Below are 14,648 nucleotides of genomic sequence, written 5' to 3'. Positions count from 1 at the left end.
TACATTTTCAAAGGTAAAACACACCAGGAAATGAAGTTCAGCTTATACAAGCAACTTTCTTTGTTTCATTATAACAATATCGTACCCCTTACCATAAAATATAAAGTATATTTCAAGTCACCCTAACAGTTCATGACCAGCAACTTTGTACATTTACACAGAACTCCTCTGTGATTTTTAATATCCTTATATTTTACACCAGGGGTACATTATTCCCATTAGGACAATCACCAACCTAAAGGCAGTTTGAGCTTTTTGCGGAGTGATATCCTGCGGGACCTGGATCTTGAGCGCTTCTCATTGGTGTTACCCGAGTGAGCTGTGGTGCATTCTGAAGTGTCCGGTTCTGATTGGCTACTAGTGTCACTGGCTGCACTCTGTGATTTGAACACTTTGCGCCAGAAATCTTTGCGGCCCAATCCTGCACCTTGCATTTGCTCATCACTGCGAGACAGATCCGGGTGAACATTTAAATTCTCTGCATTGCTGTGAAACAGAGAGGCAAATAAGAAGGTAGATGTATTAACTTTAATAATGTTTATTTGTCAAATAATACCAATTACTCATATTATATCACAAATCATCTACAACTCTAGCAGTAGATCTTGGCCATATTTGTGTATCATATGGGTCTGATTTGGGTGGATTGAGTTTGTGGCTTAGTTTGTCCCGATTTTAAAATGAGGAATCTTACCAGATATATTTTGTTATAGAGATATCAGAAAAGACAAAATATTAGTGTTTGTGTTTTTTTATATTTCTATAAACGTGTGCAAACTATTTTCAATAAAAATCCTTTGCAAGCTGTTTGTACCTTAATTTCTAGATCGAGACTGAATTTGTGGCTTTTGCTGTTGAGTGCCACTCTCTACACAAAGAGACAGTGATCCTCCTAATTCTCCTTCTCACACGGGCTCCACAAAATATTGGCTGCTACTTATTAAAGTGCTTGAAGCAAGCACTGCCCTAGGTGTTGTGAGGAAACACTCCCAGAATTTGTAACCCTAACCTTCCCATATCTTCTCATTAAGCACCCTTGTCATCATTCTTAGTGGTAAAGGAAAAATGCGTATGCAAGCTAGAACAAGTGTTTGCATGTACTAAGATTATACATCTGCTAAATAAATGGTGCTGCTTCTTACTGAGCCAGGAGGATAGGGTTACTCTTATAGGCCTCTCTGATCCACCATTGTCCAACCACTTCTGTGTCTGGAAAGTTGCCATCCCCATGCACATTAGCACCTTCTTTTGGGGCTTAAGAGTTGTCAGCTGCCAAAATCAGTGCAATGTTCACACAAACATGTAATCTCAGCTTTTGCATTTTTGCCCACACATATTAATCAGAATATATTCTATATGGGTTGCCAAGGTAGAGGTGCACGTTATAATTTCAGATTAAAGAGATAGGAAAATTGGTTACAAAGACTACAAGACGATCAGCCTAGTATGTGAAACAATTAAGTTTTACTCACTGTTTGTGAATACCAAATGCCTACTGAATATAGTCATTAATCATATTTTTAGTACATTAGTACATTAACCCTGTCCTCAGACATTACCAACAGTAGAGATGTTTTCAAATCTCATATCTGCTATTTTATTTAGTGACTTATTCTATTCTACATATTCTACTTACAATTTCATCTGCAATTTGTTGAGCAGATCTGTTTAGCCATGTTACCTGTGGGGGCCTGTACCTCCTGGATCTAGCCATAGCACTAGCTACAATACTGGATGGGCTGAGTACATTTATGGGTACTATCATGATTGGGATACATGCAGCAAATAGTTAACCAGTAATGTCCAAATTATGTGATTCTCAATGAAACGCGGCATGGAGGCCCCATCCCGCACACTTTCCTAGGAATTGGGCAGCATGTAGGGAAATGGCCTGCTCTCCTAGGAGTCCAGGAGACCTACCTGGGATTTGGGAGACTCACGGAAAATGTGGGAGAGTGTGCAAGTATGAGATAAAGTAAGCTTGGGGTATGGGGCTTGCTGAATATTCCAGTGGCCTTGTGGCAATGTTCCTGCTGATTATTACACAATACTTGGGAGCGTGATATTTGCTTGGTTATTAATAATGGTCCATATTGGATATTAAACAATAATGAGTCTGAGGTGACCAGATTAAAATGTGGAGGCTCATAGCTTGTGTATTGCCTAGGACTCCTGGTAGTTTTAATTATTTAAAATTATTAAATTATGTTATTTTGTTATCATTCACTTGAATGGTAGCCGATATCACATATACCGTATATATAATGGTATGGCATATTGCAATGGAATTGGAACTATAATATGTATCTGTGCAAAAATAATTTTTTTAAAAAAAATACAAATGCACTGAATAGAATTATCAGCTAAAAAAATATGCAGCAAAATGTTACTTTTTATGTACAATCATTAAATATTAAAATATTGATTAAAACTTGAAGCAGCAGAACTTATTCTGTAAGTGTAAAATTACCTACACATTAATATACACATTTTTTTTTTTAAACAAAGCAAGAATAAAAAAACAAAAAACATGTGGCCTTATAAAACAAAAATTACTAAAACATTCATAAATATACATGTAAAACTTCCCATACTTTATCACAACAGCAATGTACTGAAATAACTAACAATTTATTTACATTTCTTATATGAATATGTATCTAGTGTTCTCTGTTATCAGTAATTCTAGAGTATTTGTCCATCAAAAAAACAAGTCATCTGCTGTGTGGGAAATCTGCCCTAATAATAACAGCATTATATAACATATTTTCAGATCTGATAAGCTCGTGAAAAAATCCTATATATCTGGGAATGGTATAAAAATGGTCTAATAATATCACATTACACCATTTTTATATAAAAAAAAAAACACTTACATTTCAGGTTTAGTGGCTTTTTAATATGTTAATAACCAAAAATAATTTAAACTAAGTGCATTATTAATTAAAGACAATTTTGCAGACATAATTTGAGTCCCTAACGAAAAGGTTGATATCTGAAAAAAATCTTATGTAGAGATAGTTATGTCACTGAAAATAAGGGTTTGTTTAGAGCATACAGCACATTCATAGATGTATCTGTGATAGAGAAAAGTGATTCCAAACTATGAGAGCAAAAATCAATTATGGTATTCTGTTAGAAAACAATTTGAATGCAAACTTGTTGCTTATAGAGATTAAGGGGTATATTTACTAAGCAGCAGTTACGACGAACCGCCGATTCTCTGCGTTTGACATTTTTTAAAATACCAATTTTATTAAAGACTGAGACCATCAGAATTTATCTTTCATAAAATTGCTGTTTTAAAAAAAGCAAAACATGGTCTTACACAGTAAAATAAGTACTTTTCACAATGATTGTAGAAGTAAACACTCAGGGACCAGAGCCGTAACTTAAAATTCTAGCGCCTGGGACGAGAACAACAAATGCCGCCCCCCTAGCCCTCAATTTTAACCAAATTAACCTAAAATATTCCTAAACTGCGCCCCCCTATAGCAATGCGCCCTGGGCGGTCTCCCCTATCACACAGCTCTAGTTACGGCCCTGTCAGAGACTCATGTAGAGTTAGATGCAATTTCCATTTAAAATGTAGACGGAAATTGCATCCAAAAAAACATGCTACACAGGTATGTTGAGCTGGACGCATCTAAGCTGACCGTCATCAATATCAGTTTGCAACTTACACTAGTAATTGAGCACCCGCTAGTTTCCCATCTCCATGCGTTAGGATCTCAGGGCCTGATTCATTAAAGAACTTAGGCAAGAATTTGAGCAAGTTTTCTTACGTAAGTTTTTTGGACAAACCATGTTGCAATGTAAGGAGTGCAAATTAGTTCATTATTTTGCACATAAGTTAAATACTGGCTGTTTTTTCATGTAGCACACAAATATCCACTTTCAGTGTACAAATAAGCTATCAAGTATTTGTGTGCTACATGAAAAAGCAGTGATTACATTATCCCCAAAACCACAGCTATTGTTTGCCTATTATAGAATCTATGTTTTTTTAATTTTCTGGATAATTGGTTTCTGTATAAGGTCCCATACCTGTATATATATATAAACAGATTAAGTGGCTTTCCTTAGGAACACATAATGACACAGAGTAAATCGGTGGTATCCGTTAGATATCCTTCAATAAAGTACTAAACTGCTCTGAGAGTAAAATAACATATAAAAATGTATTATAACAAAAGTTCTTAATAACTTTGTATACTGATTGAGCGATTTATGTCCTAACCTAAATGCTGTTAAAACTTGAAAAAACTTCCAATAAAAATTATGTTTAAAAAAAAAACCAAAACATATAAAAATGTAAAAAAACTAGCAATAAAATAAGTAGCAATTTAGCTTATAATACAGGTCATGGGTTCCATTTTAATGTACATATAGTGCCAGCTACATAAATTGAAATTGGAGAATAATTTAATAACATATATTACTTAGTGGCAAATAGAGCAGACTCAGGATTGGCACCAGTTGACACTGAAGTATACATAATTAGTAAACTCAACAATGTAAAAAGTCATAGGGTGCACAAAAGGTTAAACACGAAGGACCCGATTCATTAAGGCACGCAAACGTCAATTTTGTGCGTATAATGTGCACAATTATTATGCGCATGCCCAGAACCAGACAATATGCCACAGAATGCAGCCACATAAAATTCATCTTTGAGCACAAAGTACACTTACTACAGCCTACTATTTCAGGGAGGGAACGGGGGAAAGGGGAGTTTGCCCGTAGTCAATGTACAGTAAGAGTATGCGAATCGCGAGCACACCCAGCAGTGTCTGATTCAAGCTCTGGGCATCTCTCAGATACTTGTTTTTCAGTCGTATCTGTTGCTCCAGCTACAGGTCTAGTATATGTGCAGATTACTAGTGATGATGCCTTTGTATGCATGCTATTACATGTGTTTGCAATCAGGAGTAACTGTAAAGATGTATTTTATGTACAGTAGATATTCATAACATACAAATAAATGTATTTCAGGTAAAAAACGAATGCCTATATTATTAACAGGTAACTTTATTTGAATCGCTTTTTTTGTGTGCGTTCTATTGTGATTTTATATTCGACATATGTATTGCAAGTATCCTGCAGTGTCTTGTTTAGTAGAGCAGGACGGACCAAGACTTGTATTCATCACCACATGTATCTTCACATTCCCGATTTAGATGCATTTTAAAACAAACACACATTGCGCTCAGTATGCGCGCCTTAATGAATCAGGCCCAAAATATGTAAAACTACAGTATATTCAGAATGCACAACTTTGCAGCCTTTTAGTTGGGTCACCAATAACATCCTAGTGACAAAGGCAAACGGTCCGATAATTGATATGTGAAGAGCTCAGTAGAAGATGATAGTACATTAGCTGATACCAGCAGACACAGTATGGTCTTTGCAATAGTTGCCTACTTACTGCTCTGGAGTCTGCGGGGGGTGGCTAGAGATGTAACTTCGGCACTCCTCAGGCGCATAGGACACCCGCCCCTTTTCAGGAGCGCTCGCTTCTTCCGGTCTGAAGGTACAATAGGGCCAACCAGAGGAAAGACAAGTCAACCAGTGCCCCAGTCCCTTTTAACTAGCTAACATCATGTTGGATTTGTTATCAATAGTAAAATACACAGAGCTAGTAAACAAATCCCTATAATCTCTCTGCCGAGCACATTAAAGTAACTCCATAGAGCAGCAGCAAGCAGTGGAATGGAACAGCATGGGAGCAAAAGGTCAGTAACACATATATACCAATACAAAGTGGTATTCATAGGACCTGCTGCAGCCCAGGTAGCTAGAGGTTTTTTGATCTGAAAACTAAGACACTTATAAAATAGGGATGTCTACATACAAATATCTGAATAACATTTTCAGGGACACTACGCTGCAAGACAGCTCATGTAGTGCTATCTAGAAGGACCCAGTGCACTTCTACGTCTTAGCTGCACTAAGACGTTTTTTTAGAAAAGATCAACTATCTAAAAACAATATTCTATATATTTTTTCAGGATATACAGGGTATACAGGGTTTTACTCTTGGTAACATCTGAAATAGATCTGTTTGCTTGTTAAAAAAAATGTCATGAAAAATAATTGTTTCTAGAATCCTTCCCATTTGTTTTACATAGTGTGAGCAATCCCAGAAGGTTATTCTGAAATGTACTCATCTTATTCACTCAATTATATTTATAACAAATATGGTCTTATTTAATCCCAAAAGTTTCAAGGGCAAAAACAGGTGCTTTTTTAACTTTACATTGTTTCACCATGGAAACCTTTAAGGGGCAGACTCATGTGTCCGCAATATGCATATTTTTAAAGACATTACGACACCTCTGTGGGCCGTGAGCAGAAATCAGCATTACTTCAGTCCAAAAAATAAAATAAAATTATATATATATATATATATATATATATATATATATATATTTTTTTTTAAGGAATTAAATCTGTCCCTAAGCGTCACCAGATACTCCCACTGTCTGACGTGATGACTTGGGACTCTGTCACTCAAAGATATAATCTATCTGCTCAACCCTCCCCTGTAATGCCATTTTTTAATTCCCCAGAATTCCTCTCGGGCATTACACCTTCTACGTTTCACCCTTGGCATTGCCTTGGGGTCCGATATCTAAGTCACTTGACCTGTGATGCCCTTTTTCTTCACTTTTCTGGGTGGTGTACGGAATAATGATGCAGATTATTCTGACAAGACTTACCCCGACATCTTCACACCGAAGGGCTCTTTCCCGACGAGGCTCCAGGACGACTGATGTGCCAACCGACTGGAAGCAATCGCGATGAATGAAAAAGCCGCAGTGACTTGATGACATCACTGCTACTTTACAAAGTATTGTACATTGTCCATGCCCGCATACTTACATTACCCCCTTAACAGCACCGATAACAGCGTCGCGGTTGGCAGTGACGTCATCAAGTCGCAGCGGCTTCTTTATTCATCACAGTTGCTTGCAGTCGCTTGGCACATCAGTCATCCTGGAGCCTCGTTGGGAAGGAGCCCTTCGGTGTGAAGACGTTGGGGTAAGTGTTGTCGGGGTAGTCAGCATCGATATGCTGACAATCAATGACTTGCTCATTCTACCTCAGGTCTATGGGACCCGCACAAATTAGCCTGGGAAAAGGACTTGGGTGAAACTTTAGCTGAGGATGACTGGTCCGAGATTCGTTAGAATGCTGCCTCCAGTTACATATCGTTAAAATGAAAGAAAAAACATATAAATATTTTGTTGGAATTATGTGTCATTAAAAAGATGCTCACCGACTCTTCTGATTGTTGTTGGCGGGGATGTTCCTTAGACGGGACATTCCTTCACTTATGGTGGGCATAAACTTGCCCTTTTTTGCTGGATATGAAAAACCTGATCTTACTATCCTCCACATTAGTGCTAAATGTTTCCTTCTTCTTCTGGGAATCCCCTCTGCTAATCATCACCAGAATAAGCTCATCAGACATATGCTCAACTCGGGGCAGACTGGAGACAGCATTCCATCTGTCCACTCAGGCTATAATCAGTCTAGTGTGGCACGTTCATCATATGGAGTATTTTTTAAAAAAAACTTTTTATTTGTAATAGCAGATAATGATATTACAGGTCATTGAGTACATTTAAATATTAGTGACATAAGTTGCACTTGAATAAATGCATCCTACACAATGTGGTATAAACCACATAATGGCTAGGAGCTAAAGGCCTAGTGAACATAGATAATAGTGAGGATCAAACCACCACAATAGATAGACCGTGTAAGGTTGGGGATATATGAAGATTGGAAAAGACTGCTGTTTTTTTTAATGTTTTTTAAGGGTAGATGAAAGGGGAAAAAAAAGGGAGGGGGAGGAGTCTTCAGTGTGGATGAGTGTCCCCCCACACAGAGACCCTTCGAGAAAGTAGGGGAAGTGGTGAGCCCTGGAGATGGATAGAAGAGAGGCCCGAGGAATAAGTGGCAAAGGGTACAGACGAAGAGGGGAAGAACATAGAGGGCTTAGAGAAGCCCAGGCATATTGCTATTATTTAAAGGAATACCAAGGGCCCCACACTTTATGAAAAGCGATGACGATGTATCGTGGAGAAGACTTGTCACATATTCCAAAGGCAGTGTGCCAGGTTCTATTTATAACAGCCTCTCTAGAGGATTGCAAAGCTTTCTTCCAATCGCTAGCTATCTGCAGTTTAGCTGCGTTATAAATGTGGCGAATAAGTTTATCCGATGAACTGGAGATCCCTTTGATAGGCTGACACAGGAGCAGAGATAACAGGCCCTTAGGCACATTAATTAAAGTAGAATAAAAAAGGGTTGGAATCTGCGCTTCCCACAAATATGTACTGATGGTAGGCTGCCTCAAGGGAATATGAGTGGTGAGCTTCAACCCTCTAGATAGATAGAGATTACAAAAAGGGATTCTTCAAGGCGCCAAAAGGTCAAATGTAAATTAACACAGACATCAAAAATATTAATGACTGTGTATTAAACAAAATAACATAATAAAATCAGTGCACTGATGTGACATGTATATATACAAAAAGGTACAATGCCCAAACCTATACATGAACAATAAGGTCCTGTATATAAACACATACTACAGGACCTTATTGTTCATGTATAGGTTTGGGCATTGTACCCTTTTGTATATATACATGTTACATCACTACATTAATTGAAGTAACCTGCTTAATCAGGAGCAAGACATCATCCCAAAATTTAGATACTAAAGGGCATTCCCACCATATGTGGAGGAAGATTCCCAATGAACCACAGTTACGCCAACAAAGATCGGAGGTGTGGGGGTAAACAGAGTGCAATCTGGCAGGAACCATGTACCATCTAGTATAAATCTTATGGGTATTTTCATCACATGGAGGTTTTATCCAGCATTCTCAACAATTCCTCTAAATCTTTTAACAAGATATGGGACCCTTGGTTGTCCTTCTTTCGATTTCACTCTCTCTTCACTTAAACTCCTTGGTGTCTTTTCCATCTTCCTCCCCTCTCTTTTTACATTGCTCCTTCCTATCACTGTTTCCTCCTCTATGTCCCTCTTTCTTCTCATATGGTATCAGACACACTGTCTCTCTCCCCCCTCTCTTTTCGTCCTTTCTCTTCCCAATATATCGCCAAAAATTTGGTTGCACAGTATGGGTTTTTTGGTGCCACGTTATTACTGTTGTTCTTATCTCTCTGGTCTTTTGTCTAAGACAGTGGTTGCCAACCAGTGACTCCAAAGCCACATGTGGCTCTTGGAACCTTGAAATGTGGCTCCTTGTTGGGATCATCAACGAAGCATAAGTGTTCCAGGCGCCGATAGGGGTAGATTGGAAAACATTCAACTGCTTGACTGACCGAGGTGTCTTGTGACCTCCTCTGCACAATTCAGGGAGCTCACAGTGTCACATACAGTCAAATTAGGAAAGGAGAAGGAGAGAGTGTAGTGTGCTCTTCCTCCTTCCTCTGTGTTGGCAAGTAAGGGGCATGCGAGATCTGATATCATGTGAAGAGGCTGATGGACATATAAGGAGCTGTGATGGCATTTGTGGAGATCTGTTGGAACGTGTGGAGGTCTGTTGACATATGGGGAGGTTTAATTGACATGTAAAGAGCATGTGACAAGGTCTGATAGCATACAAAGGGCATATGTAGATTTCTGATGGCCTGTATGGGGAATTTGGATAGATCTGGTGGCACGTGTGGAGGATGATGGGCATGTAAGGGGCATGTGGAGAGCTCTGATGGCATGTAAGTGGCATGTGGGGAGGTCTAATGGCATGAAAGTGGCAAGTGTGGAGGTTTGATGGCATGTATGAGGAATGTGGGTAGATCTGATGGCACGTGTGGAGGATGATGGTACCTATAGATATTTATTGTCTCTTGGTCTCAGTGGCGGATCCAGGGGGGGGGGGGGCGATCGGGGCGATCGCCCCCCCCAGCAGGGGCTTGCTGCCGACAGCTGCACACTGTGCAGGTCCGTTCAGCAGTGACAGTGTGCTGCCCGACTGTTCTAATTGTGTTTTAAACACAATCAGAGCAGCGGGGCAGCACACTGTCACTGCCGAGCGGACCTGCACATAGTGTGCAGCCGCTGGCAGCCTTAGAAATCAGAAAGGGGACGGGGCCTAAATCGCCCCCCCCCTAAAATCGCCCCGGGTAAAGCAGTTGTCTAGATTCGCCCCTGCTTGGTCTTTGACTGGTTGGACACCACTGCTCTAAGATGTTTTTGTGGAGTATTATACTTGTACCCACTGTATGCTTCTATTGCTCTGACTTTTCAAAAGTAAACTTTAAAAAAAAAAAAAGAGTTACCAGGTACTCAAATAGATCTCCCCTATACTATAATTAGTAGATCAACTGATAACTGGATCTGCAATAGGAGTTACTATAAAATAAGTCTAGATCACATTCTGCTATCTGCAAGATAGCAGGCCTAGCTACTATGAGGAAATCTCTAGGAGTATGACATGGAGCCATCACAGGGAATCCCTGTGACAATATAGAAGGACTCAACTTTGAATGTTGTTTTGTACCCATTATAGGGTCCGCAACTGTTCATAGCTCTGTCGCTGCATCCAGCAGCGTTCATTGCCAGTATTGATAGGGAGATGGGAAGTCATGCAGGAGAAAAACTGTGACCTTTTTAAGGGTAATAAATTATTTTTTACAATATATATAAAGCTAATATACACTCATCAGCCACTTTATTAGATACTTGTTTCTAGTTTGCCCCCAGAACAGCTTAAATACTTTGCATGGAGTCAACAATGTTCTGGAAACATTCTTTAGAGAGTCTAGTCCATAGCATCACAGAGTTGCTGCACATTTATTGGCTGAATATCCATGCAGCGAATCTCCCGTTCCATCACATTCCAAAGGTGCTTTATTGGATTGAGATTTAGAGACAGTGAGGTACACTAAGCTCATTCTCATATTAGGAGAACCAGCTTGAGATGCTGTGTGCTTTGAGCAGCGCAATATCCTGCTGAAAGTGGCATACAGAAGATGGGGGTAGACTGTGGCCATAAAGGTATGAACATGGTCAACAACTACGCTCAGGTAGGCTGTGACATTTAAATAATGCTCAATTGGTATCAAGGGGATTAATGTTTGCAAGAAAACATCCCAACAACATTACACCTCCACCAGACTGCATGGTTGACACAAGGCAGAACGGATCCATGTATTCATGTTATTTACGCAAAATTCTGACCTTACCAGCTGCATATTACAGTACACATCGAGATTTGTCAGACCAAGTGGAGTTTTTCCAATCTTTAACTGTCCAGTTTTGGTTAGCCTGTGTCCACTGTAGCCTCAGATTCCTGTTCTTAGCTGATAGGAGTACTATTTGGTATGGTCTCCTGCGCTGTAGCCCATCCATTTTAAAGGTTCAATGTGCTTTGAATTCAGAGATGCTCTTCTGGATACCCCTCTTGTAACCATGGTTATTTGAGTTAGTGCCGCCTTTCTGCCAGCTTGAACCTGTCTGGCCATTCTCCTCTGACCTCTCTCATTAACAAGGCATTTTTGCCCACAAAACTGCTGCCTACTGGATATTTTTTTTATGCAGGATTCTCTATAATCTCTAGAGACGGTTGTGCGTGAATATCCCAGGAGATCAGATATTCAAACCACCTCATCTAGCACCAATTATCATTCCACGGTAAAAGTCACTGAGATTTCTTCCCCATACTTGTGTTTGCTCTGAACAACTACTGAACCTCTTGACCATGTCTGCATGCATTTAGCTTCCACATGACTGATTAGACCTTTTCATTAATGAGCAGGTGTACAAAATAAAGTGGCCACTGAGTGTATATTTCTACAAGTCAAGAAAGAGAATATACACTGAGGTATGCATCTAACAAACAAAATAATTTTACTATACTATTGTTACTATTGAAAATGATTTTAGGGTCAGGTTACATTTATATGAACAATAGCCAGTTTACAGAATGGTTGCCTCCATGTGTGTAGGTGACAGAGGCACATTAATTCACACACAATAAAAGCATGCTGTATATGAGCTTGTATACTCAATGGTGTTTATACATTCACATGATGTGCCTTGCCCTGCACTTCATTCACCAGAAAGCGAGCGCAGTTTAAGTGGACTTTAAATTGTAATCTGTGGATCACTATGAGTAACATTTTACCTATACTCAGTCGACCACTGGAAGGACTAAGAAAAGAGCAAGTAGTATTCAAGATCCAACCATCAATCCATGAGCACAGACAACATGTTCCTTATAGTCACCAATAGATCACTATTTTAAGTTTCACTGAAACAGTGCGCCCTTTGTGGTGAATGCAGTGAAGGGCAAGGTGAGTACATAGGGGGAGTACATACCCTAAGAGAAATTATATTATCTGGGCCAAAATTTCCAGGTACAAATCAATAAAATACTAAATTTAGCACTAAAACACGTAGGCAACTATGAAAAGATAACAACTATTATAAAGAGCAAAATGACTTCTTCCAACTTTTTTCCATTTGAACAAAACTTTAAAAGCAATATACTACTCTAGTTGGTCTGCTATACAGCAAAATGAATGCTAACTGCACCTATATTTTAATTGAAATAATAAATAATAGCATACAGCAGTTGTACACATTAACACAATTAGATTAGCCTTCACTTGGTAATGTGTATAGGGGTTCCTATTAATTTTACTTATGTCAGGTTGATAACTTACAAAGGATTGTTTAGCTCGCCAGTGTGTCTAGCACGATGGCAAAGCCATTTTATGTTTCACAGCACATATGCTTTAGATATTTTAGAAAATGAAATATATCTTGATAAGTGCATTGGTTTACAGTAGTAAGCTCATCTGCCTTCCAACTAAATCGTTGCTGACCAAATGACCATTGTTTCTTGCATTCAAGCCAAGCTGAGAACAGGCAGAAAACAGGCAGCTGTTAGTGGTGGCCCCAGAAAGCAAAATCACGTTCTTCCAGACAAGTAAAGCGGCTGTTTTGCAGTATGAAGAGATTAGATGGTATGGGAGAGATGGTCTCCATAACACAGAAGAGTAGCTGAGTCGAAGCAGCCTTAGCAGATTAGAGAGCAGGGCCTATGTACAAACATTCACACACTTGTTCGAAGACACCAAACCTTCTAAACAGTAAAAGTCATTTTTGAAACTGCATCTGCAGCTCAAGTGTCATTTTATTACATAATACACCTGTTCTGTGTCTGCTGACATGGACAATGACATGGCTTAGTGTGTTAAGATGGTGTCTATTGCAGGGGTGCAGAATTGTGCTCCTGTTGCGTATCAGGACATTTTTTGATGAACCGGCCTAGCTGCAGTTAGTGCCTCCTATTAAAAATGATATGATGAGGTATTTAAATGGGCTTCAGTGGGTGGAGAACAAGCTATTAGAAGGGCATTCATGGAATCTTGGCATTTTTAGCCCAGCAAAATATATTTTACACATCCCACAAGTGGCGATTTAGCGGCAGCCAATAGCTTCAGTTGGACGCCTTTTGCACCATCCAGGTGAACTTGATACAGGAAATTGCAGTTAAAGAGGCGCACAAATACTGAGGTAATAATAATAATTAACATGTATAAATGTGACACATGAAAAAAAAAAAAAGTCTCCGTACTCTCTTATGGAAGACAGAAAACATATGCCAATGAGCAGCATTGTAGGTGAAAATGGATATGTTTTAATTAATCAAGGGGTTGTTCCAAAAGTGATAGTAGTCAGGAATGAAGTGACTTTTTTAATTCTTACTTGGATGTTCAGGTGTAATCTCACAAATCGTTGTACAAAGTGTCTGCATGAAGGTACTTCCCAAAACCAGAAAGTGGGTGATGCTCCTATGTATGTGCAAGGCACTTAAATTGGTGCATTTACACTAATGTAAATGAACGTTTTACTGTTAGTTTGCTCACTAAAGACACTGCATGGTATCTGCCCAATATACATCTACTGTACTATAAGAGACATGTTTGATACTTTCAGCTGTGTCTTAACTCTTTGTACATAGGCCCCACAATAAAGAACAGCTCTTAAAACCTTCCAATATAAAAAGCAAAACATAACAGATTAAAGTATAACCAGGTAAGCAAAATAAAAAACCTTAAGCAGCCACAGATTCAGCAGCATAGCAGAATAAGTATAAACACAGTACACAGGAGCTCAGGTTGAAACTCAAACCTTTTGCTTCCTGAAGGTATTGGTTCCTGTTGTGAATCATCGGACTTCCTCCCTGGTGTCAGCTTCTCTGCACTGTCCAAAAGGGCACTGAGTGCCACTCGTCGAAATACATTGCCATAAGCTTCTTTGATAAACTGCACCAGCTGTCGAATATCGCAGTACAATCCCTATGGGAAAATAAACATTACAGACTAGACCAGGGGTAGGCAACCTGCGGCTCTCCAGGTGTTGTGAAACTACAAATCCCAGCATGCCTTGCCATCTATCTGCTGGTTATCTACTGGCAAAGCATGCTGGGACTTGTAGTTTCACAACACCTGGAGAGCCGCAGGTTGCCTACCCCTGGACTAGACAAATGAGGATGGAGTGAGAAAACAATAAAGATAAAAAGACAATGATGTACTGACATAGTTTAAAACATAATGTACAAATCTCCAGTAAAAGCTGAACAATTAGCTAAATAGTT

General features: G+C 39.2%; 1 protein-coding gene across 28 annotated transcripts in view; it reads right to left on the bottom strand.

Moving 5' to 3' along the window:
- The window catches only part of UNC80 (unc-80 subunit of NALCN channel complex), a 157,723-nt gene that overhangs the window by 122,044 nt on the left and 21,031 nt on the right, over positions 1-14,648 (bottom strand). For 27 of the 28 annotated variants that reach the window (XM_075180285.1, XM_075180288.1, XM_075180290.1 and 24 more), the window contains exons 17-19: positions 14,183-14,349; positions 5,429-5,527; positions 236-486 (exon numbers count right to left, since the gene is read on the bottom strand). In XM_075180285.1, the coding sequence (XP_075036386.1) occupies positions 236-486; positions 5,429-5,527; positions 14,183-14,349 (517 nt within the window). The remainder of the gene's footprint in view (positions 1-235; positions 487-5,428; positions 5,528-14,182; positions 14,350-14,648) is intronic. The other variant, XM_075180298.1, reaches the window with a different exon arrangement.

This window comes from Mixophyes fleayi, chromosome 7 (genome assembly GCF_038048845.1).
Source record: "Mixophyes fleayi isolate aMixFle1 chromosome 7, aMixFle1.hap1, whole genome shotgun sequence".
NCBI classification, from domain to species: domain Eukaryota; kingdom Metazoa; phylum Chordata; class Amphibia; order Anura; family Limnodynastidae; genus Mixophyes; species Mixophyes fleayi.
The sequence above is the reverse complement of the archived record's forward strand: the minus strand, read 5'-3'. Positions and strand labels throughout refer to the sequence as shown.